The sequence below is a fragment of the Pezoporus wallicus genome, unplaced genomic scaffold (assembly GCF_028554395.1).
Source record: "Pezoporus wallicus isolate ANWC-B61680 ecotype Strahan unplaced genomic scaffold, APGP_CSIRO_Pwel_v1 contig_8488, whole genome shotgun sequence".
Lineage (NCBI taxonomy): Eukaryota > Metazoa > Chordata > Aves > Psittaciformes > Psittacidae > Pezoporus > Pezoporus wallicus.
In genome coordinates this window covers 425,072-448,547 of record NW_026641095.1, presented here as the reverse complement: position 1 = coordinate 448,547, position 23,476 = coordinate 425,072, and the positions used below count along the sequence as shown (strand labels likewise).

The window sequence follows — 23,476 nt, the reverse complement described above, 5'->3', positions numbered from 1 at the left end:
GCACTAAGTCCAAAACGGGGAGTTCTGGTTTCTCTTACCTTTTTTCCCAGACAAATGGGTCTAATGGAAGGTGTCCCTGCCCATGGCAGGGTGGGGATGGAACTGGGTGAGCTTTAAGGTCCCTTCCATGGTTCTACAATACTGTGAAAAAGGAAGTAGCTGTTAAGGACTGGAGAGGGTTCAGAGGAGGGCCACAAATCTGATCCAAGGACTGGGAAGCTGTGTGAGGGAAGGCTGGGAAAGCTGAGGCTGTTCAGCCTGGAGAAGAGAAGGCTCGGGGGAGACCTTGTCACTAGGATCCAGTATTTAAAGGGTGGTACAAAGAAGATAGAGATTCCCTTTGTACAAGGAGGCACATGGGGAAGATGAGGAGTGATGGGCGCAAGTTATTCCTGGGGAGATTCCAGCTGGACACAAGAGAATTACTCCCGAGGAGAAGAACCAGACACCGTTATAATGTCCCCAGGGAAGTGGTGGATTTCCTGACATTGGACACCTTTAAGATTGGGATGGACAGGGTGCTGGGACATCTAGTCTAGATCATGCTTTGCCTAGCGGGGTTGGAGCAGATGATCCTTGACATCCCTCCCAACCTGGGATGCCGTGATTCTGTGAGATGCTGGGAGCAGGTTGCAGTGGCTTCAGCAATACAGAGCATAACTTCTATCCATGGTAAAGCCACATCTTTCTAATTGCAGCATTTCAGCTCTAATCTGCTCCGTCACAGGGAGCATCTCATCAGTTTTACAAGAGAAGAAGAGCGTGAAGGACATCTAAAACCAGACATTGATGGGCTTATCTCCTCTTTTATTCCTGCTCCTGTTGTTTACCTTTTGTCCCCTCTCTGTCTGTGTCTCTTAACACTTACATAGAGTTTTCAAGCAATTTGAAGAACAGCATAAAAATTGCTGCCTAGTTTAAGCCCTTTCTCACCACCCGTTATTATAGTCTGAGTCTTGCTTAGTCTCTGCCTGCATCACGACCTAGAAGAGGTTTTTGCATGGTCATTGAGTGCTGTGTGAGCAAAACGAGTCTCACTTTTGGCATGTTCTGCCTTTCCGTTTTGGTGGTTGTTCCATCTCATGTTGGGTGGCAGGGAGGAAGGATTCAGAGTCCAGTGCCATGAGCTACTCTAGAGAGCTGTATCAAAGAGCTTACCCATTTCACAGTGAGGAATCAATGCCACCTTGACAGGAAGTCTTTGAAGAAGTTATTTAATGGATCAGTTCCATTTAAAATAATCATCTTGTTACGGTCATAGAACAAAAACTAAAGCTAAAGAAGCAGGATCAGATGCAGAGCACTGAGCAGCGTGATTTCCACTGGTGAATGGTTAATGTGAGGTTTGGAACTGGTTATCAGAGCGAGACCAGAGCTGGTGATGTGCAGACTATTGTGACATTTGCTGTTGATAATTGGGAAGATCATTTCAAGCACTGGAGCTTTCATTCCTCCATTTCCAACATTCTGTACATTATTTGGCTGAAAAGGGTGCTTGAGGCCAATGGGATTTGGAGAGAAGTACCTTCAAACTCAGGCTCATTTCCTGTATCTGCCATGGGGATCACTGCTTGGAGCTCTGCCCCGCAGCATGTAGTAGGAATGTGAACTGTCAAGCTTTGCGTCCATGCCATTGACTTTGTGATTGGGAAAACTTAGATCATGGAGTCATGGCATTGTTTGGGTTCAGAGGGACCTTAAATCTCACCCAGCTCCAACCCCTGCCATGGGCAGGGGCATCTTCCACTTGAGCAACTTGCTCCAAGCCCCTGTGTCCAACCTGGCCTTGAACACTGCCAGGGATGGGGCAGCCACAGCTTCTCTGGGCACCCTGTGCCAGCGCCTCAGCACCCTCACAGGGAAGAGCTTCTGCCTTAGATCTAAACTGAATTTTCCCTGTTTCAGTTTGAACCCATCACCCTTTGTCCTGTCCCTCCAGTCTCTGATGAAGAGTCCCTCTCCACCATCCTTATAGCAGATATAAAAGATTCTGTGTCTCCATTTTCCATGGGTCTCTTTAGTTCGTTCACATCAAGAGGAGACCAAACCAGAGCAAATACCAGTGGGGCATCAGAAGAACTTACCAAAACACCTTTTTGTTCCTTTCTGGGGCATTAGGCTTGGTTCATTTCTGCTGTATTGACTCCCTGTGGTTACAACTGTGTGTACTTAAGAAATGAGAACTGCAATAGCAGAGCCTGAGATCCAGAAGCCAGGGGTGACGTGGTTCTTTGCTCTCTCATGGCAGCCACCAGCTCAGCTCACTTAGAAGATCTCGCTTACCTGGATGAGCAGAGGCACACTCCCCTGCGGACCTCCCTGCGGATGCCTCGGCAGAGCATGGCCGGTGCCCGCGCACAGCAGGACCTGCGAGGTAGGAGCATGCGGGGGCTCGTGTTCATGGGGGGGTCTCTGGGCTAGGACTTTGTACTGCAGCCGCTTCACCCATGTCCTCGTGAAGGTGGGCAGTGACTGATAACGCCTGAAGCTGGAGAACTGGGTGGAGAGAAACCTAATGAGGTTCAACAAGGGCAGGCGTAGGGTCCTGTCCCTGGGGAGGAAGGAGCTCAAGTACCAGCACAGGTTGCAGGTGACCTACTAGAGAGCAGTTCAGCTGAGGAGGGCCTGGGAGTGTTAGGGGGGTGATGAGTTGACTATGAATGGGCAGTGTGCCCATGTGGCCAGGAGGGACAAGAGTGCCCTGGGGTGCATCAGGAGCGTAGCAGCAGGTTGAGGGATGTGATTCCTCCCCCTCTACTTGACCCTTGTGAGGCCACATGTGGAGTCCTGTGTCCAGTGCTGGGCTCCTCAGCACAAGAAAGACAAGGAGCTACTGGAGAGGGTCCAGTGGAGGCCACAAGGATGCTCAGGGGGTTGGAGCAGAGATTGCTGGAGCTGGGCCTGGTTAGAGAAGAGCAGACTGAGAGGGGACCCCATCAATGGAGATCAACAGCTCAGAAGAGGTACCAGGAGGATCTTGGAGGGTACAAGGTGGGTTTTCACTCAGCACCACAAGCACGACCTGTTCCAGCCAGGTTGGGATTTCTCCCAAATGCATGACTGGATCACAGTCCAAAATGAAATCATATTGGCTGGTGAGGCAGTTATAAAAATGGATTAACAGGCAGGAAGAGAAGAAAGCAAAGTTTGACAGACAAGATTTCCATATGTTCCAAGGGAGCAGCTTGCCAAGGCTTCGTAATTTACAGTGATTGCATCCAAAACATTAAACTTTATTGTAGGAACAGAATCAAATTGTTTTCCAGACACACTTTGTAAAACCATGGAACACCACATCTCTGCTTTCTTTTTTTTGTTTGCTTTTGTCTGGTTTCCCCCTTTTTGTGAAGGTTGCATGAGAACAGCAGCAGTGCTTCAACTGGGGGGAATTTGCTTCGGATCCCAGTTGAGGTTCTGTGCTATTTTTAAAAGGAGAGGCTGTGAAGAAACCAAACCACCACTGCTTGGAAATATCTTCCCTTCATTGAGTATATAAGGGGGGTGTTCCCCCAAAATACTACATGTTCCAGATATTACTGTGAAATTGCATTGATCTGGGCTGTTCTAATCACCAGCTCTTTGTTGCAACTGGAAATCCTAAACTTGGGTTTACCTTTAATACCCTCTTGGCACTGAAATAGCAAAGCAGTTCCTGGCTCTCTATCAAGGGGGATGCATCACAGCCCAGTGCTTTGTTCCCAGGGTTCAAGAATCCCAGTGCAGAGGAACTAAATGGGAAACCATCCCTCCTAGTTCTTGTCACAGCAGTTGTTTTATCCAGGGGAGTAATTGGGCAATCCCAACAGCTCTGAGCACGACAGGTTCTCATCCCAGTGGCAGGTTTTTAATAGGATAGTGAAGGCAGTTTCTGCCCTTGCTGTTTTCAGCCAGCGGGATTTGAAGCTGTTCAGAGTTGCTGTACCCCGAAGGGCAGGACGGTGGCTGGGATGTACCGTGGTGGAGCAGGAGCCAGATGGCAACCAAGTTATTATTGGTGTTAGAGCACCCTGAGTATTGCCATCGTGGGGTTTTAACTGCAAAAAGCAAATGTCAGCATTGGTGCCGGGAGAGGTTTGCTTGGCTATGGTCAAGTGGCTTTGGTCAAGTGGAAGGTCTAGAGGCTCAAGAAGGCTGGGGATAGGTGGGTAAGTGGGTATGTCCCTTCTCAGGGTTTCACTGAGCCTTTTTTAGGACAGAATAGGCTATTCCTGGGTGACAGCCAGGACGTGTACGTTCACATCCACTCAGAGCAAGACCAGTCTTTAGGATATGCTCTGTTCGGTGTGTTTTGATCACACAGCTTCAAAGCCATCTGCAGCTCTGAAAAGAAACCAGGGCTTTAGCCCAGGTCTCCACCATGTTAAGCAGGAGCTTATTAGATCCCATTGCTTTTGGATGTAATCACTCTTGCCTCTGCATTAGCCCCTGAGGCCATTTGGTACCTGTTAGACTTCTGGCTTTCAGAAGAGCGTTACTGGACATTTTAACTCACTAACACGCCATAGCATGTGAGTACACACAGAAGTACAGTAAAGCCGTAGCTTGTCGAGCACAGCTCTTGGCTTGATGCTTTCCAAATGGAGTTTTTGATTAATTTTGGGTGTTTTGGTGATGTAATTTTCTATCTATAGTATTGGTGGTATAATGCAAACACAAAACGCCCCTTGCCAAATGCACTGCTGGAACATTCAATTTACATCAGTCAGACCACTCCAGATGGTTCCCTCGGCCACGTCCATGTGCTATTGCTTGTGCAATATGCCATCCTCTGGTGGGAAGCCCATCAGTCCTGCTGTTGCTGAGAGCCAGGCTGGTGCAGGGACAGGAGTTGTGATGGGCACATGGGCACACATGCCCCCCCTGCCTCATCCCCTCCCACCATCAGTGATGTTGCTTCTCCAGGGTCTTCCCATGCCAGCACATCCCACGTGGCAGAGCCTAGCAAAGGAAATCAAGCTGCCTGGGAGCTCGTGATTCAAAAGCCTTCTCCACCCTCAATACATTTAAATCACATTCATCATTTTCAAGTGGGAATAGAAATACATCTCCTGTCTGCAGCAGTTTCTGTATCAAGAAAGGACATTCAAAATACCTAACATTTAAATACAAGCTATTTTCCTTAGGCTTACCTGATGTAACATTAACTCCCAGCCCCTCTATCAGCTCTGCTGTAATGGATCAGCTCCCTCGTCAGGTCTGTGCCAGATTTAAGTGTCCAAGGCCAGGTTGGGAATGGGTTTCACCTGCCAGAGGGGAGACTGAGATGAGGTCTTAGGGGTTGGAACTGGGTGCCTGGAAGGTCCAGGAGGAGCGTGCTGGGAGCTCATCCTGGCACCCACTCTGGGACGCAGCTCAGGGAACTGCTCCCCTGGGGCTTCCTAGGATTGCTTTTAAAATGTGCTCTGAAGACATCTATGCTTTGTCTGAGGGTTTTCATTCCCAGCATGCCGTTTGATCTCAGCCCCAGCTGAACTCAGCTTCTGTGTTCCACAGCTCAAATGTTCCCCAGCTCACCCCATCAGCTCAAATCCACGTGTTGAATATCAGGTGCAACACTTGGACTGCGGCTGGAAGATCCAGGGCTGACATCGTGTCCCTCCATCCACGTCAGCCCTGCCTTGAAGGAGTTGCATTCTAGAAGTGGAAGTCTGCAGTGTGACAAACCTCCCCCTGAGTGGGAATCACCTGCTGTCGTTGTGGCCACCTTCTGCAAGGCTTTAATTAACAAACCATTTTGGTGGTGAAGTGGGATGATCCAGCAACTGTCTCTGCCAGCACGAAGTGCTTCCATCACCAAGTGGTTTTAATAGATTTATGCAGATCATCTCCCAATTAAGGATCTCTTAATCGGAACACGCCATATGAGTTGATCTTTGTAATAGCATCTTTGCACCCGATCTGAGCACAGTTGTTACAGTTTTTGCGTGTGCATTCCCAAGATAGCTTGTGCCACATGGAAGGAATGGCAGATACCCTCTCCCTCCACCCCCAGCTGTTCCCAGAAACGTTTCAAGACTGGTTTGGGTTTTGTTGTACAATTTTGTTATCACGGAATGGGTTGGAAGGGGCCTTAAAGCTCACCCAGCTCCAACCCCTGCCACAGGCAGGGACCCCTTCCACTGGAGCAGCTTGCTCCAAGCCCCTGTGTCCAACCTGGCCTTGAACACTGCCAGGGATGGGGCAGCCACAGCTTCTCTGGGCACCCTGTGCCAGCGCCTCAGCACCCTCACAGGGAAGAGCTTCTGCCTAAGAGCTCATCTCAGTCTCCCCTCTGGCAGGTTAAAGCCATTCCCCTTGGCCTGTCCCTACATCCCTTGTCCCAAGCCCCTCCCCAGGTTTCCTGTAGCCCCTTCAGGCACTGGAGCTGCTCTAAGGTCTCCCCTTAAGGAGCCTTTTCATCTATACATCTATTAAACAGGCATACAACACTCTCTCACAGGGTGCTTTGGGCAGTGAACCCTGCTGCCTGTGGCAGGGCCTTGGATTATGGTGACTTTAAGCCAGAAATGTCATTTCTCCTGCTATAAACCCCTTCTCTTCGGTGGCAAATGCTGTGAATGAACCAGATGCTTTTACAAACAAAGTTGTGGGTCATAAACAAGATTTTGTTCTTTTCACCTTTAATCTTTTCATTAATAGATTCCTGAGGAAGATGAAACTGCAATTCCTGAGCTATCTTCTTAGTGCCAGCAGTGATAGTTATGTTCTTTCCCTGTGTTTCTCGTTACAGTGCGCTTTGCACCCTACAGACCTCCCGACATCTCTCTGAAGCCACTGCTCTTCGAGGTGCCCAGCATCACCACCGAGTCCGTCTTTGTTGGCCGGGACTGGGTGTTCCATGAGATAGATGCCCAGCTCCAGAGCTCAAACGCCAGCGTCAACCGAGGCGTCGTCATCGTGGGGAATATCGGCTTTGGGAAAACTGCCATCATCTCCAGGCTGGTGGCGCTCAGCTGCCACGGCACACGGATGAGGCAGATCGCTTCTGATAGCCCCCATGCCTCCCCGAAGCGTAAGTGCAGCAGGCCGCAGGCTTTCCAGAATCAGAGAGCTTTTCCATAGGTTTGGAATGGCTGTTGGTTGAATAGATCCCGTTTCTTCAGGCCCAAGGAATCAGCTTGGTCCTTGTTGCCAAGCAGAGGGAGCACCCATCGGCAGCATTTATTCTGCTTCTATTCCAGTTTCAAGTCACAGTGGTCTGTCTCTTTATTTCTCTGACTTAGGAACATCAGAGTTTTTCTCTTGGGAAGATTCCAATTTTAATTGCCCATATTCCGTTGTCACAAATCCATGCCAGTGCATTCTCCCACCCATAGTGCTTAGGTCAGTTTATCATGGTATAAATGCTGAGGCTGGGTTGCAAGCCCATGCAGGCTCCTCACCAAGGCTTGCCACACCTCCTGTGGTCCCATCAGTTCACATCACTCTGCCCTGACCTGTTTGCGGGTGGAGATGACAACGTTTGGAAATCACTCAGCTCTCAGTAAGTGAGTAAGACAGGATTGAAGATACTGGGTTAGGTACCTAAAGGTGTCTCTAAGGATGTAGGTCACTGTATCTCAGGGAAGCTGCAGTGAAATCTGCTTACTGGAATGAAGCAGTCTTAGCCACGTTGAAGTATCTGAAATGTCACCAAATGTCGGTGTGCTGAATAATGTCACTTGTCAGAGCTAAATGACCAGTGCACAGTGAAAAGCAGGGCTTGTTTCTGTATTTTAACTGCAGCTCTGCAGTGCACCAACTGCACATCTCAGTCTGCTCCGAGGGATTGCGGAGATTAAAGAGACAGCTGTACTTAACTGGTTCTGGGCTGTTTCAGAGAAGGTGCCATGCATCTTTCATGCACAAGGGACAAAGATCCTTGGTCATGGTTAACACACGGTTGCTCAGTTCACCCTCTGGTTTCCCTGTGAAGTTGAAAGCTGAATGATTCCTCAGTGTTAGTTATTGGGTTGGAGACCTTCAGAATCAGTCATCTAATTTGGTTTTATTTCCTAAAGAGATCACAAGTCTCAGTCTAGCTGTAGAAGATAGCAATTGTACTACAAGTCCCTTTGATTCTTTTCTTCATCTATTATGCTTAGTGAAATCTATGTTTAATAGTAAATGCTTCATCAGGAGACCTGACTATTTCAGCACTTGTGCTGTCAGCATTAGTAAACTGGCATAAATACAGCCTCTTACTTCTTGTCTTAGAAATATAGGTAAAGGTGGTGTTGCATGCTCAGAAACTAGAATGTGCCTCATTACTCACACCTTCAGGGTTTAATTATGTAGGCAGTAGTCATCCTCCTCTGTTTGCCATTAAATGGGTCGTTGTTTGCATTACGATTTCAAGTCAAGCTCAGGAATGCATTGCAGTGATCCATTCAGGAAAATCCTTTGCTAGTGCAGGCTGCACTTGGGAGGACTCAGTAATTAGACATCACCGAGTGCTGTCATTGAAAACTATTGTTTTGAGTGGTTTTGAGTGACCCATAAAGGCCAGGTGAATGGCCTGTTGTAGCAATCTGCTGGTAAAGCCAGCTACTGCTTTGCCAGGCAAAAAGCAACAGCTAAAATGCAATAGAAAGCTGTTAAACTTGGCAGAGGTGATGCCAGTATAATTCATGGGCTTGCAAGCCTTTTCCAGATCCTGGTGCTACTCCTGCTTCTGTCCCTCTGAGTACATTAATGGGCTTCAGATGGATGTGTGAGCTGTGGCTCTCCAGTTATTTAGGTTAGAAAATAGACACATCATTCAGAAAAATTGGCTGTCTCCACTGAAGGACTTGGAACCAAATTAACCATCACTTGTTGAGAACGTGTTGGCAGAGCTGCAGAGAGGGAGAGCACTGCACTAACCCATAGCAAACCTAGAGAAGACGGAGCATACCTTTGAGAGCACACAACTCAGTTACTGTAATTAAAGTCAATGAAATTACACTGGAGAAGATGAATCAGATGAGCTCCACACTTTATCTTAGCGGTCCTTCCCGAAGGGGCTGCTTTCAGGGGAAGTTTCTTAGGGAGCCTCTGGACGGTGTCACAGTCTTCTGCTGCCTGAAATCCTGTTTATGGAAAGAACTTTAAATAACTTCCATGCATGGAAACCAGCCTGGGCTGGAATAGGGAAGCTGTGGGTCGGGCTTGCCCTGCAGCCATTCATCACCTCTTTCCTTGGGACAGATGTGGATGCAAACCGAGAGCTGCCCTTGACCCAGCCACCCTCTGCCCACTCGTCCATCACCAGCGGGAGCTGCCCCGGGACCCCCGAGATGCGCCGGCGCCAGGAGGAAGCCATGAGGAGACTCGCGTCACAGGTATGGGGATGGGATCGGTTTGGTGCTTGGGAACGTGGCCATTTTAATGGGACCTGTTGGAAGGTCTCCTTCCTTACATCACCCCATGTGCTGGGAAATGTGTGTGCTCAAATGCCTGCTTGGGGAGTCTAGAGGAAAACTTCCGGAACAAGTTTTATTCCCTTAGGAAAGTCCTTTCTGTAAAATGAAATTCCCACTATGTCAAATCTATTTCCTGTACTTTATCCATACAAATCCTGTCCAGAGGAGGCCACGAGGATGCTCAGGGACTGGAGCACCTCCCATACAAAGACAGGCTGAGAAAGCTGGGGCTGTTCAGCCTGGAGAAGAGAAGCTGAGTGGGGACATCAGAGCAGCCTTCCAGTATCTGAAGGGGGCTACAAGGCTGCTGGAGAGGGACTGTTCATAGGGACTGGAGCAATAGGACAAGGGGTGATGGGTCCAGACTGAAACAGGGGAAGTTCAGGTTGGAGATAAGTCAGAATTTCTTCTCTGTGAGGGTGCTGAGGCGCTGGCACAGGGTGCCCAGAGAAGCTGTGGCCAGGTTGGACGGGGCTTGGAGCAGTGGAGGTGTGGAAGGTGTCCCTGCCCATGGCAGGGGGTTGGAACTGGATGAGCTTTAAGGTCTCTTCCAACCAAACCATTCTGTGATTCTGTAAGAGTGGGTTGTATATAACACTGTCACAGTAGGTGAGATTTACAGCTTGAATTTTATTGCATTACTGCGATTTAACCCTGCTTTGGTGGTGGTGGGAAGGTGCTATTCTGGTGCTTTGAAATCTGAGGAGCTTGCTCCTCCTCCACCTTTGGGGATGATGTGAGCAGTTAATGCTTTCCTTTTGCCTGCTCCCCCTTTGGAGAGGAAAATATCAGCCAAAGTCTTTGTTCTAAATTATTACCAGGGCATGTTTTGCTTGGCTCTTTGTGCCAGATACTGTCTTGTTTTATCTGCTTTTCTGCTGCACACAGATGGCAAGCCAGAGAGTGTGTGATGTCTGCAAAAATAGATATTAAGGCTTGATACTCTCTTTTTCTGCATGGAGTTCTTGAAAGGAATGCAATGGCCAGGTCTGGTTTTGGTCAGGACACATTAGTCATCATATTCCGTGCAAATCTTTAGCTGCAGACTACCAGAAAGGCCATGAAGTGTGCTGTCTCTGCTTCAAATATCTCATCTGTCTCAACTTTCTTCCCGAGTGCTTAAGTAATCCTTCAGGATGAGGAATTGATAAATGGATACAGTTCTAGCTTCAGTTTCCTCCTGAAAAAGGTAAGGGATATGGCTCTTCCAAACAGTGTCACATCCACTGCATACGTCATGCACTGAAGCTTTTTTGCACCACTGGTCACTTGAGAAAAGAGCAAGAACCAATGTTTAGAGCCAAAAAGAGAGTCAAAATAGGTTGTTATCCCTTGGCTGCAGACTCCTTTAGGAAAGGGTTTTAAAGCCCTGCTCATCCCCATGCCAGACTTCTTCTGCAAAGCAAATCCTGTGTTTTGCTGTCAGAACCTAACAAATGAGTTAGGAAGATGTCCTACGTCTTGTGCCAGCAGCAGGATTACAGACCTTTGCTATGACTGTTAATCTCCCAGTAAATGGAGGCACATTCCAGAAGTAGCTGTCACTGGCTTCCAGACATCAGGCCTTCCTAAAAAGATCAATGCCAAGGCTGAGGAGTGACCTTAGAGTACTTGGAATTGCTTCTTCTACCCGAATAGCTGACACAGCATACAGAACTTCTGAGAGGCTCCATAGTGTTTAGCAAACAGTTGCTGGGATGAGTCAGAGCAGCAGCAGGGCTCGATTCAGCAGTTGGAGACCTTGGGTCTATTCCCAGCTTTGCCGTTAGCCCTGTTGGGTTCCTTGGAGACCAGCATCTCATCTGCCTGCATCCCTTTCCCTGCCTGTTGAAAATGATCCATGCAGATAAAGGTCCTGATGCTGGAACTAAGGGAAGGTGAATGGGGTTTGGAACGGGGTGAGCTCTAAGGTCCCTTCCAACCCAAACCACCCAGCTTCTTGTGAATACCTGACAGTATAGGAGGGGTTTTTTTTTGTTGGTTTGATGGTTTTCATGTTGGCTTTTTTTTGAGCTCTGTTGGTCCTGATGGTTCTTTATCGTAAACAGTTCTGGTTTTACTGCATCAGACCTGCTGTGCAGCATGCTACAAACAGTAACGTGCACACTACAAACAGTAACGCACACGCTACATCAGTCAGTTTGATGGATTATCAAGCCTCAGGAAGGGAAATAAAGGTGAATAAAATGATTGAGGCTGTTTTGTCACATTGATAGCTGGAAGTCGTGTGCTTAGTGCACTCTTAGTAACCTCCTGAGCGGTACAGCTCAGCATCACCGCTGATGAATACTTGCTGTCAGCAGCAGATAAATTGATTTGCTGAGGAGGAACCGTGCCGTATGATGTCCTGCTAGATAAAACAAACACTGACTATTCCATCCCAGCTGTGGGGTTTGAAGTCTCTGAGTGACGCTGGGACAAAAAGGATTACTGACCTGGCAAGGGAATTGCAAATCCATTAAAATAACAGTGTTTAGCTCTTTGTTCCGTGTGTGATCGCCTCATTCAGGAACTCAAATCACAGCTCACTTGCTTTTGAGAGATCATGCGAATTTGCTGTTCATAAGAGGCTTTGAAGATGCTGAGCTCTTAAACGGAGCGAATACACTGAATGTCTTGATAGACAGTAGTAAAAATAGCCAGTTAAAATAATTGAGCTGCCTAATCTGAATGTCTGGGGCCACATTCTTGGGGACAGTTTAGGAAAACCTTTCCCATAGATAAGCCAAAAGCTCTCCAAAATCTAATCTAAGAAAGAAAAGAAGGAAAAGAACTGAAGTGGAATGTCCTTTGATGCAGGGGGAAGGGAAAGAGCAGCATATGCCTGTACCAGTAGGTGTGGAATAAAAAGGAATTGCTGATGGCCTAATTAAAACAGGTTTTGTTCAACCAGCTGAGCTAAAAAGAGCCCAAGGAAGTGAAGGAAAGAAAGAATGACCCACAGCTGAGTCTCATTGGAGAAGTATTTCTTGGCCATGTGTGTTTTACAGTTGCATTAAGACTGGAGTCAGAATTGAAGCAGAGAAGAAAGTGTTGACAGTGATGGGCAACTGCAGTTGTCAGGAATATTGTAGGAGATGTATGAAACATGTGAGGAGCCAGATAAAGCTGTGTGCAGATGTTCCACCTCTGCTTGCACTGAGCAGAGCAGGTTGTGCTGTGGTCATTGTGCTACAGAAATGCAGACTGTTATGATAGGAGAGTAAGAACACTCTCAACAGGCTGAAGTAAAGGTTGGTGCAGGCTCCAGAATGCCAGTGGGAAGCACAACGCCCCTCTCACCCACTCCATGCCTTCTGCAAATGTCACTTATCCCCAAACTCAGCAGTGGTGTCTTTCTGCTGACAGAAATGAAAGGTGAACAGTTGCTTTTCCTCCTCTGGATTACTCAGGGTTGTATTTTCCTGCCCGTTCTTCATGCAGGAACTTCTTGGGGGCAAAGGGTTGCTTTTAGCTCTTGTCAGAGATGAGCAACTAATTAATTTTAGAAATAAGTAATGACTGCCCAGGAGAAGCCCCACCCATGCTGGAAAAGAGCATTACTTTGTTGTATTCTTAGGGAAGAGTTCAAAGTGCTCCATGATTTATATAATCAGACTGGTTTGTGTTGGAAGGGACCTTAAAGCTCATCCAGCTCCAACCCCTGCCACGGGCAGGGACACCTTCCACTGGAGCAGCTTGCTCCAAGCCCCTGTGTCCAAGCTGGCCTTGAACACTGCCAGGGATGGGGCAGCCACAGCTTCTCTGGGCACCCTGTGCTGTTTTTCTCTTGTGTCAGTCCCTCTCTTTGGTCGGAAACGGAGACTTTTGCCACACTGATGGTGGTAGGAAGGGTTGGATCCTCTTCAGGCTTTGCAGTAGTTTCTCCTGAAAGGATGACAGAAAACGAGGAGTTTAATATTGGGATTGCTCCGTTCGTTTTGTCAGTCCTCGTCCCTGCTCTGTTTGTTTTGTCATTCCTCTTCCCACGAGCCCATCTTACTCATATTTTGGAAGTGGAAGCAGAGTGATTCTGCCTTGAGTGGCAAAAATGCTGGAAGTACAATAATGCCTTTGCATCGTTCCCTGGAGCATCGTCCCATCTGCTCCAGCTCTTGGTGATCGTTTTGGTTATGTTAAGGGAAAGGCAAAGTTCAAAGTCTTGCTGTGACACCAGGGTCACATTCAGGGCTGCATGATGGACATAGTGCCTTGAGGCATCAAGATGGAAATGCTTCGCCTTCCATGTCCTTGCAAGGAAAATACTAAGGGTATGGGAATGTTAAAAGCTTCTTAGGAGGGATTTCTGTGGATCAGCTCCCAAATTTTAAAGGTAACGTTAACCCCCTTGCTGGGAACAATCCCCTTTTTTCCCTTTCACTCATAAGCTTCTCCTGCCTCTGAGCTGGAGCCGAGGCAGCCGTTGCTGATGGACTTCCCACCAGTCGTGGTGAGGAGCATGGGGACATGTACCAGATCCCAGTGCTCAGCAGTGGACTCCAGAGCTGGGGAAGTTTCTCTGCAGCTTTTCCTCCATCCCTTGTCTCGGGAGGGGTTTGTACCATAGCATGGAGTAGAGATGCTTAAAGGAAGGGGAGAACAAGAGCAGTTGTCATTCCAGATCTGGCAAGCTCTCAAAAGTCACGAACAAAACTACTCACATTGCAACACCCATCTTGACACTTGCAAGTAAAACATAAGCATTTCTGGCAGAACTGCTTGGTTAGTCTTTTGGTTTAATATATATGCATGTGTTATGGAAATCAGTTTGCAGGGTTGCTGAATGGATTTCAAGTGAGCAGGCTGCCAGTTCTCCTGCAACGCCAAGTCAGACTTGGCTCCTTCACTGTGATAGATGCAGCCCAGCTTTCCAGGTGAGGTAGTCACAGAGAGCTGAACACAGAGTTTCACGTAACCGTGAGCCCATCTACTTCTGCTCATTGCTTGTAAACATATTGCCTGATAGCATGGAATGACTGTAAGGTGGGACTGGGAGGAAAAAAGGTGTGAATCTGAATGATTTTAAAGCTAAGATCCTGTCCAAAGGCAGCTCCACACCTCTCCCGTGTCACATCTTGCTTCTTCTGTCTTTCCACTGTTTAAGCTTTTACCATTAAAATACTTCTTAACTTCATTTCCACCTGGCTGTCCTTGCAGAGCTGCCTTTCTTGCTCCAGATGATGCTGGGCAATGTATAACTTGGACTGGTGCACTCAGCTGAAGCATGATGCTAGAATCACAGCATCATTTAGGTTGGAAAAGACCCTTAAGATTATCATGTCTAACCATGGTGCCAAGTTCACCACTAGATCATGTCCCTCAATGCCACATCTACATGTCTTTTAAATACTTCCAGGGATGGTGACACAATATTTCTTGTCCAGAGCTGGTCCTTTACCTCAGAGAAGTTAAATGAGAAGCTTTCCCACCAACCCTGCATTGAAAAACACTGATCCACAAATACGTGGCCTTTGCCTTTCAGCAAGGGGCACCAGTGCCTTTCAGAGGTACAGTAGCCCAAGTTGAGATCAGTTCAGCTCTAAGGAAGAAGCCTAAACCGTGTCCTCTCTGCTTAGGGTCACCTTCTCTATTTTCCCTGAAGGTTTTGTCCTTTACTCACAGAGGATTTTTAATGGATCTGCTCTGCAGTTTTAAATAACCCATTGAACAGCTACATTCTTTGGCTTTCTGGATGCTCTATGGTTACTTGTGGTAGCAGCACTTAAACAAATGGGCTTGAAAGCCAGCTCTGCTGCACTAATGGGTTGTACCTTACGTAGAGCAGCTGGTGAGGAGCTGTACATCCATTGCATTAGTGCACTCAGCTGGTGCTGAGCACGGCTGGTGGCTTTGGATGCTCTTCTCCCCATCCTCCAAGCCATAGGCCAAAGAGGCATTATGGTTGCTACAGGCATAGTTAAAACCAAGAGGGAGTACCTTATAGAGGTGGGGGATTCATTACTTTGAGCCTTGATGCCCTGCGACACTAATGAGTTTCAGAGGGCATTTACTGGCACATTCCACTATGTAAAAGTAATGAACATTCCCAATAAACTGGGTCACCACATCCATGCACGGTCATGTGCAATGGATAAAATACAGCAGTGCTGATTTTCATTTCCATTATTACAGCCTGGCAAATGGCAGAGAAATCATTATACTGAATTCGTTTGAAGCTATTTTGTATGGGTCAAAAAGAAAAGAGAGATTTTATTAGGTACAGAAATAGGGTTAAAATACAACATAGAAGCAGTGGAGGAACTGGGGTGTTGCTGCAAGCTCGGATCTGTGAGGTTGGTCCTTTGGAGAGGTGGTTTGCAGAATGGCCTCCTTGCACAGTACAGTGAAGAAGGCTGAGACAAATAGGGTCATAGAATGGTTTGGGTTGAAGGGACCTTAAAGCTCCTCCAGCTCCAATCCCTGCCACAGGCAGGCACACCTTCCACTGGAGCAGCTTGCTCCAAGCCCCTGTGTCCAACCTGGCCTTGAACAATGCCAGGGATGGGGCAGCCACAGCTTCTCTGGGCATCCTGTGCCAGCGCCTCAGTACCCTCCCAGGGAAGAGCTTCTGCCTTATCTCCAGCCTGAACTTTCCCTGTTTCAGTTTGAACCCATCACCCCTTGTCCTATCACTGCAGTCCCTGATGAAAAGTCCATCCCCAACATCCCTGTAGCCCCCTTCAGCCACTGGAAGCTGCTCTGAGGCCTCCACGCAGCTTCTCTTCTCCAGGCTGAACAGCCCCAACTTTCTCTGCCTGTCTTTGTATGGGAGGTGCTCCAGCCCCTTAAATGACACCAGAGGTGGGATGTCAAAGGGATGATATTAACAGATAGTGCCAGAGACCTGCTTAAAATGGGCCTGTCCTATTAAATAAAAATAACTTATTTCCCTTGAGCCACCTTCAGCCCCTTTTTCTCCCTCGATGTTCTCCAGCCTTTCTCACACTGTTGTCGTCTCCTGCTCCTCCTGATGTGTCGTTTTCTTCCCCCCCCATTGCAGTTGAGTCTCTCCTCTCCCTCTGTACTTTATAGGTGATGCACAATCTCTTTTGTACTTCATTTTTTCTCCTCTCTGTGCCTGCTTCAGCCTCTTTCTCCTGCTGTGTTCACATAGGTCTTCCCCTTCTCTTCCACTGGCGTTTTACATTATCCTTGGAATAGCATCTTCCTTTCTCATCCAGCGGCTGTTTCCCTAGGTCCTGACTTGTATGAAGGAATCTCCCTTTTTTTTCTGATATCATGGAATTCTTCCATATCTGCTCAGCTGAGCCCAAGCCAAGGAAAATCAGTAGCTTGGCCTTGGAGATGTGGAGCGCAGTTTGCATGGTGTGGGGAGGAGAGGTGCAGGAAGAAACGTGAAACATCTATGTGTCAGGATGGGACATGAGGGCTGCATCCAATGGAAGGACAGCAGAAAGCATGGTGGGAAGTTGAAGGTTACACGAGGCTGGATGAAGGGAGAAATGGGAAGAGGTTGTGGCCTCTGAATAGAATAGAATGGCTGGTGTTGGAAGGGTTGGAAGAAGAGGCTCGTGAAGATCTGCTGGATTTAACACCTAAAGAGACCTATGAATGTCTGTCATAATTGTGCTTTAGCAATTCAGAAGCTGAAGTTTGTGTCATTTCTGAGGAAATGGGAGGTTTGGTGCTCCTTGACCGCACTTCAGGAGAGAATGGGGCTGTGCTGAACAGCGGCCATGGTCTGTTAGAGGCTTTGCACTGCCTTCACCACATCTGGTGTTTCTCAAGCTCTAGAACACATCATTAATGGTTAGAATAAATTGGCTACCAGAAAGCTCCTGATAAATGGAATGTGGTGTGTAGCCAGCTGGAGGAGGTAACCACTGCAAGTAAAACATGCCCCATACGAGAGAGAATTGTTTGGAAGCTCCCTTTCCAGCAAGAAAGGAAGCTGTCCAAGTTTGTAACTTCTTGGCATTTGATGTTTCATATAAACAACATAATGCCTTGCTTGCTCAGTGCGGAGTCACTCGACTTGTTGAAACTGCATCCTCAGCCCTTGGAACGATGACATAAACAGATCTCTTGAGCACTTCCCTCCATCTGGGTGTTACTTTTCCCATCCTTGTCACTTCTGTGTTAGGGTCACTGACGGGTGTTGTGTATTTCCTGTTTGCAACCCAGTGATTGAAGCTTAATGAAATGTTAGAGCAAAGACTATAAAATGATTGAACAAACCTGATGGCTGGAATGGAGTCTAAAGGTTTTGCAGGTCCAGTTCACTGTTTATAGTGTTTGGTGCTATGTGATGACAAAGTTCAAACTGAAAGGAGAAAAATGATGCCTTGAATCGTATTGGGCAACAGTGGATGTTTCCTGGTCCCAACATGCAGCCATGTCCATCCCTTTGGAAGAACGCGCTGTTCCCTGGTAACAGAGTTCCTAGGTAAAATGAAATGTTTAATTCAAGGGTTTTGTTGATGGTGAGAGAGGGTTGGGATTTTTTCAAGCAGTTTTTGAAAGCAGAGCAGTTGGATTTATGGAAAAATCAGCTTTTATGGAGAGCAGAATTTTTCAGTGTAAAGTTATTTAGTATCTAAATATATAAAGTGAAATAACTGGGAAAAGGCCTTCTCCAGAGCATGAGCAGCTGGGTCTTAAAGGTGTCCACATAATACAGGGGAGAAATAACAGGGTTTGAACCTGTTTGGGGATGGGCCCCATCAACATGAACATATTGGTTGTCCTGAGGTCTCTTCCATTCACTTTGCACTTTAAGCCTGGCTTCATTCCCAAGGAACAGGGAAGTGCTTTGAAACCTTGGAAAGTTTTACAGGATAGTTTTACCAGTGCTAGGCCAAGGGGAATGGCTTTAACCTGCCAGAGGGGAGACTGAGATGAGCTCTTAGGCAGAAGCTCTTCCCTGTGAGGGTGCTGAGGCGCTGGCACAGGGTGCCCAGAGAAGCTGTGGCTGCCCCATCCCTGGCAGTGTTCAAGGCCAGGTTGGATGCAGGGGCTTGGAGCAAGCTGCTCCAGTGGAAGGTGGAAGATTCTCTGGTGACAAAAGTGTTTCCCACCCAACTCTGGCTCTGTCGGTGAGGAGCTCGATTCCTAGCACCAGGCTGAGCTCACAGCGCTGGCTTTTGGCAGCTTCTCTGATTTGAAGGTGGAGAAAATGTCACGGGGAATAAATAACATCAAGATGAATTTTGGTGCAGTCACATTTCTGATGTTCTCAAAATGCTTTTCCCAGATCTTCATTGCTTCAGATCCACCTATTGAGCTTTGCATTTAACCTGCAGTTTAAGGCTTACTCAATAGATCAGTAAATCCAGCACGAGGATCGAGAGTGGACATGAAGGGGCTTAAGTTAGCTGAGTTGTAACTGGAGTATGTCCCAATATCCAGCAGTGACCATTCCCTTTACTGTGAGGGAGCTAGAGCTCTGCTTACAGCAATGTGGTTTCTGTTACTGGGTACCTGATATCAAGGGATGGCCACTTAAGAACTTTGTGCTATGGACTCCACACGTTATAATCCCCAAATAAATAGGGTTGTTGAAAAGAAATAGCTGCCTTCATTATTGCTTTACCCAGTGCTATTCTCTAAGGGAATAAATTTCCTTTTTAACTGGTAGGAAAAAATCTGTTAGGAATTTGGAGGTATCCACTGAAGCTTAAGCCATATGTATTAGGGCTTGGTAACTGAAATAAAACCCTACCTCCATCAGCACTCTGTGCATCACAGCTCATTGTGAGTGTGAAAGGAAATTGTTGCATTAGACCACATTGGTAATTTCATATATTATTAGTTAAAAGCCAGCACTGAGCCAGCAGTGTGTGAGGACCCCACAGCCTGATGGCTTCCTTTCTTGGTACCACGCTTCACAATCACAGAGCTCAGAGGCTGGATGCATCACCCCGTCTGCTGTGAACTGGGGGCTGCTTATTGCAGGTGTAAAGCCAGAGAGCCCTAATCATGGCCCGCAGCATGGGACACATTCCATGTGAGTGCACACGGCATCCAGGAAAGCCACAGCAATCTCACGTGTGCAGTGTCCTTGGCTGTATGGTGTTCCCAGGTTCAGAAATGTGGTTTATGCAATATTCTGTGCTCCAGGGCAGTGGTGCTCTTCATGGAATCAAAGAGTGGTTTGGGTGGGAAAGGACCTTAAAGTTCCTCCAGCTCCAACCCCTGCCACAGGCAGGGACACCTTCCACTAGAGCAGCTTGCTCCAAGCCCCTGTGTCCAACCTGGCCTTGAACACTGCCAGGGATGGGGCAGCCACAGCTTCTCTGGGCACCCTGTGCCAGCGCCTCAGCACCCTCACAGGGAAGAGCTTCTGCCTAAGAGCTCATCTCAGTCTCCCCTCGGGCAGGTTAAAGCCATTCCCCTTGGCCTGTCCCTACATCCCTTGTCCCAAGCCCCTCTCCAGGTTTCCTGCAGCCCCTTTGGGCACTGGAGCTGCTCTCAGGTCTCCCCTTCAGGAGCCTTCTCTTCTCCAGGCTGCCCCAGCCCAGCTCTCAGCCTGGCTCCAGAGCAGAGCTGCTCCAGCCCTCACAGCAGCTCCATGCCTTCTGGAGGGGTTTGGTACAAAACTGCTCCCTCCTGCCTTGCTGGGACAGTTTTGGATGCTGCCAGTGACATTTGGAAAGAAAACCCAGTGGAGCAGGAAAAGGCTGTTTGACCTGGCAGCTGGAAATTGAGGTGACTTGGGGAAAGAGGAAGTTCTCCCTTGTTTTTCCCTATTAAATTGGTTTTCTTAGTGAGGGCTCACGAATGTGCAGTAGCTCTGATGCCCCCTCCTTCGTGGGGATCTGTCCTTTGCAGGTGCTGCCTTGATGTCAGGTCCTCAGTGGGTGCTCTCTGCCTGCCCCTACAGAGCTTGACATTTGCAAACAGCAAATAATAAATAAGTTCAAGGAAACAATCGCACGTTATTAGTGACAGTGAGCACTTAACCAGAGCTTGGAGCACAGTCCTAGCGCTCCCTGCTCGCTGTGGGCTCCGCCTGTGTCACTGTCTGTCACTGTCTGTCTCTGTGAGCAGCTACAGCTTCACTCCATTTATTCCTCCAGCGGCAGGTCCAGTCATTCCTCAGATCAGTGCCTGGTTTTCCCAGCTGATTCGCCTGGATTTATGTCACAGGGAGTTAGCACTCACTTCTCCTAAAGACCTCACCTGCCACGATGCATCAGGCTCAGCAAATCGAGACCGCTGCTTTGCCCACCCTGCCCTGATGAAGCTGTGGGTTTTGTTCTTTCTCTCTTCACCAGGTCGTTGCTTATCACTACTGCCAGGCTGACAATGCCTACACCTGCCTGGTGCCGGAGTTTGTGCACAACGTGGCCGCGCTGCTCTGCCGCTCGCCCCAGTTCGTCGCCTACAGGGAGCAGCTCCTGCGAGAGCCCCACCTGCAGAGCATGCTGAGCCTGAGGTCCTGCGTGCAGGACCCCATGGCCTCCTTCCGCAGGGGAGTCCTGGAGCCCTTGGAGAACCTGCACAAAGGTATTGTAATCATGGAGAGAATCCCAGACTGGTTTGGGTTGAAGGGACCTTAAAGCTCATCCAGCTCCACCCCCTGCCACGGGCAGGGACCCCTTCCACCAGAACAGCTTCCTCCAAGCCCCTGTGTCCAACCTGGCCTTGAACACTGCCAGGGATGGGGCAGCCACAGCTTCTCTGGGCACCCTGTGCCAGCGCCTCAGCACCCTCACAGGGAAGAGCTTCTGCCTTATCTCCAACCCAAATCTCCCCTGTTTCAATTTTAACCCATTCTTCCTCGTCCTGTCCCTACAGGCCCTTGTCCAAAGCCCCTCTCCAGGTTTCTGTAGCCCCTTTAGGCACTAAGGTCTCCCCTTCAGGAGCCTTCTCTTCTCCACCTGACCCAGCCCTTGACATTCCATGCACTTTCCCTGAGCTCCCACACACCTTATTTTTTTGGCTTTTTGGGGAAGTGATAGATTAATGCTTGTGGGTCACATCCCAAGAGCTGCAGGGAAGAGCCGGGTTCTGCAGGAGCTGGGAAACCATGTGTGTATGGAAGCAAGGGGTTAAGCATCCTTCTCCTCCCAATGCAACGGGGAATGGTTGGACTTGATGATCTTAAAGGTCTTTTCCAACCTGGTTGATTCTATGATTCCCTGCCATTATTTAGTGGGCTTTTGAGAATTCGAAGCTTTCACCAAACGAACTGATAGCATGAAAGTCCATAAATCCCCTGGGTAAGCTTCCAGGGAGGTTTGTAACAAGCCTTATCCTGATTACAGGCTTCAGAGCTTTTTCTAATGCAACATTGGCTTTGTCTCCTTTTCCTTCTTTTCTCTGCAAGACACAACTAATTCCTTGTGACAATGGCTAGATTTCTTTGCTCGTTGCCATGAAAACTGTCAGAGCACCGCAGAGTTGAGGACTCTCTTGTCCTGCAAAACCATGGTTATCCAAACACCGTACTGCAGGTTGGCTGCAGTAACAGCTCAGATAATTTGTTGTTACCACCTTCCATATCACAGTGTAGGAGCCAACATGAAATGGATGCACCTTCCACTAGATTCAAAGCCCTGTTGCTGAAATCAGCTCTTCAGAGCACAGCATCCAAACTCTGAGCAGCAGCAGCTGGGTCCAACACGTGTGATTCCACCAGGCACAAAGCAGACGTGGAGCCAGCACAGTTGATTTTCCTGGCATGGAGAAATGTCACTGTAGGAGTAGTGTGGCTACTCTTCCCTACCAACACTTCTGGTGAAAAAAGAAGATACATTTAGGAACCACTGTTCCAAAGGAAAAGAATTCCTGGTTATTACAGTAAATCCTTAGGAGGTATTTCAACTCTTGAATCAGAGCATCTTGCGGCAGGGGCATTGGAATTAGATGATCTTTAAGGTCCCTTCCAACTCAGAACCACTCTCTGATGCATATTATTCTGGTCTTAAATTTTGGAGGGTAGAGAAAAGCCTTTTTCTTCTTCCCTTCTTGTGCTCTGCACTGAATACAGCTCCAGTGGAGCCAGTGATCAGGACTCCCACCTTCCAGCCCTGCTGATGGACAGTACTGGCGAGCTGCTCTGCACCCAGTGTTCTGTACCAAAGTGAACAGTGTCTGGAAACTGGCTTTAAAACATGTCACATTCAAGACTCTGTAAATACATCAACAGGTCTTTTACAAGGTGCTGTTGAAGCTTTAGTGCTACTGGGACAAGATTACTGTGTAGCTGTTTATGGTGACTGTGACTGAGAAAGTTAGATTCTTGTTTCTCAAAGATGTATATGTAGGAGAAGAAAGTTCTGATTCTTCCCCTACTCCCTGCTTTCTCTTCTCTCCCTCAGGCTTTATGAGAAACATGAGATGCGGGTATAAAACTCAAGCTCCATATTCACTCCAAGCTTTCAGAGGGTCATAGTGTACCAAATAACCTTACTGAGAAGTTAACGGAAATCTGTGGTCATTTTCATGCAAAATACATGTTTTTCATAGGGATATGAACAGTGCCTTAGGAAATAAATGTAGCTGGGTAATGTCAGGCAAGGACAAGATGCTCAGCAGTACCAAACACAAGGTGTTTACGTGTTTCTGCTCTTCCTGGAACACCACAGAGATGCTCCTGTCATCAGTGAACATCTTGTGCTTATAGAGAATTTCCTGATGCAATTTAAAGAGCCCACCTGCTATTGGGAGTACTGAGCTTTTTGATAGCAAGATTTAGTCATGGTACTTCACAAAGAAGAGCAAGCTTTATATAGCTCAGCATCTGTAGTACCATGTTAACAGCATATGTTAACAGTGGACTCAGATGTCCTGTTTCCCACCCATTTTTATTAGGGAAGATTACCTTTGAGAAGATACCACTTGAGCTTAAGATGCAAGTCCAGAAGAACCTTTCCGTTAGTTATAGCTGAGCAGGAGCTATGCCCAGCATCTGCTGTGGAAACACTGACTTCATTGTCTACATCAGTGTTCACCAGCAGCAAAATAACCCTGGTTAAAAAGCATGCTTTTTGTGGGATCTTTTTTGTTCCCCTCAACGCATTTATTAAAGAGGCTTTGTAAAAGGTATGGGTGTGGGATCAAAGTGCTTTACAGGCCTGGAAGTCAGAGTCATTTTGAACAGAGGCTGTAACCTCCAAACTGTTGCCTGCCCGACCCCCCCACGCAGA

General features: G+C 47.8%; 1 protein-coding gene across 9 annotated transcripts in view; it reads left to right on the top strand.

Moving 5' to 3' along the window:
• Window positions 1-23,476, top strand: part of TANC2 (tetratricopeptide repeat, ankyrin repeat and coiled-coil containing 2) — a 216,343-nt gene that overhangs the window by 146,965 nt on the left and 45,902 nt on the right. For all 9 annotated transcript variants that reach the window (XM_057421972.1, XM_057421968.1, XM_057421966.1 and 6 more), the window contains 4 exons: window positions 2,249-2,374; window positions 6,731-7,012; window positions 9,169-9,302; window positions 20,600-20,831. In XM_057421972.1, the coding sequence (XP_057277955.1) occupies window positions 2,249-2,374; window positions 6,731-7,012; window positions 9,169-9,302; window positions 20,600-20,831 (774 nt within the window). The remainder of the gene's footprint in view (window positions 1-2,248; window positions 2,375-6,730; window positions 7,013-9,168; window positions 9,303-20,599; window positions 20,832-23,476) is intronic.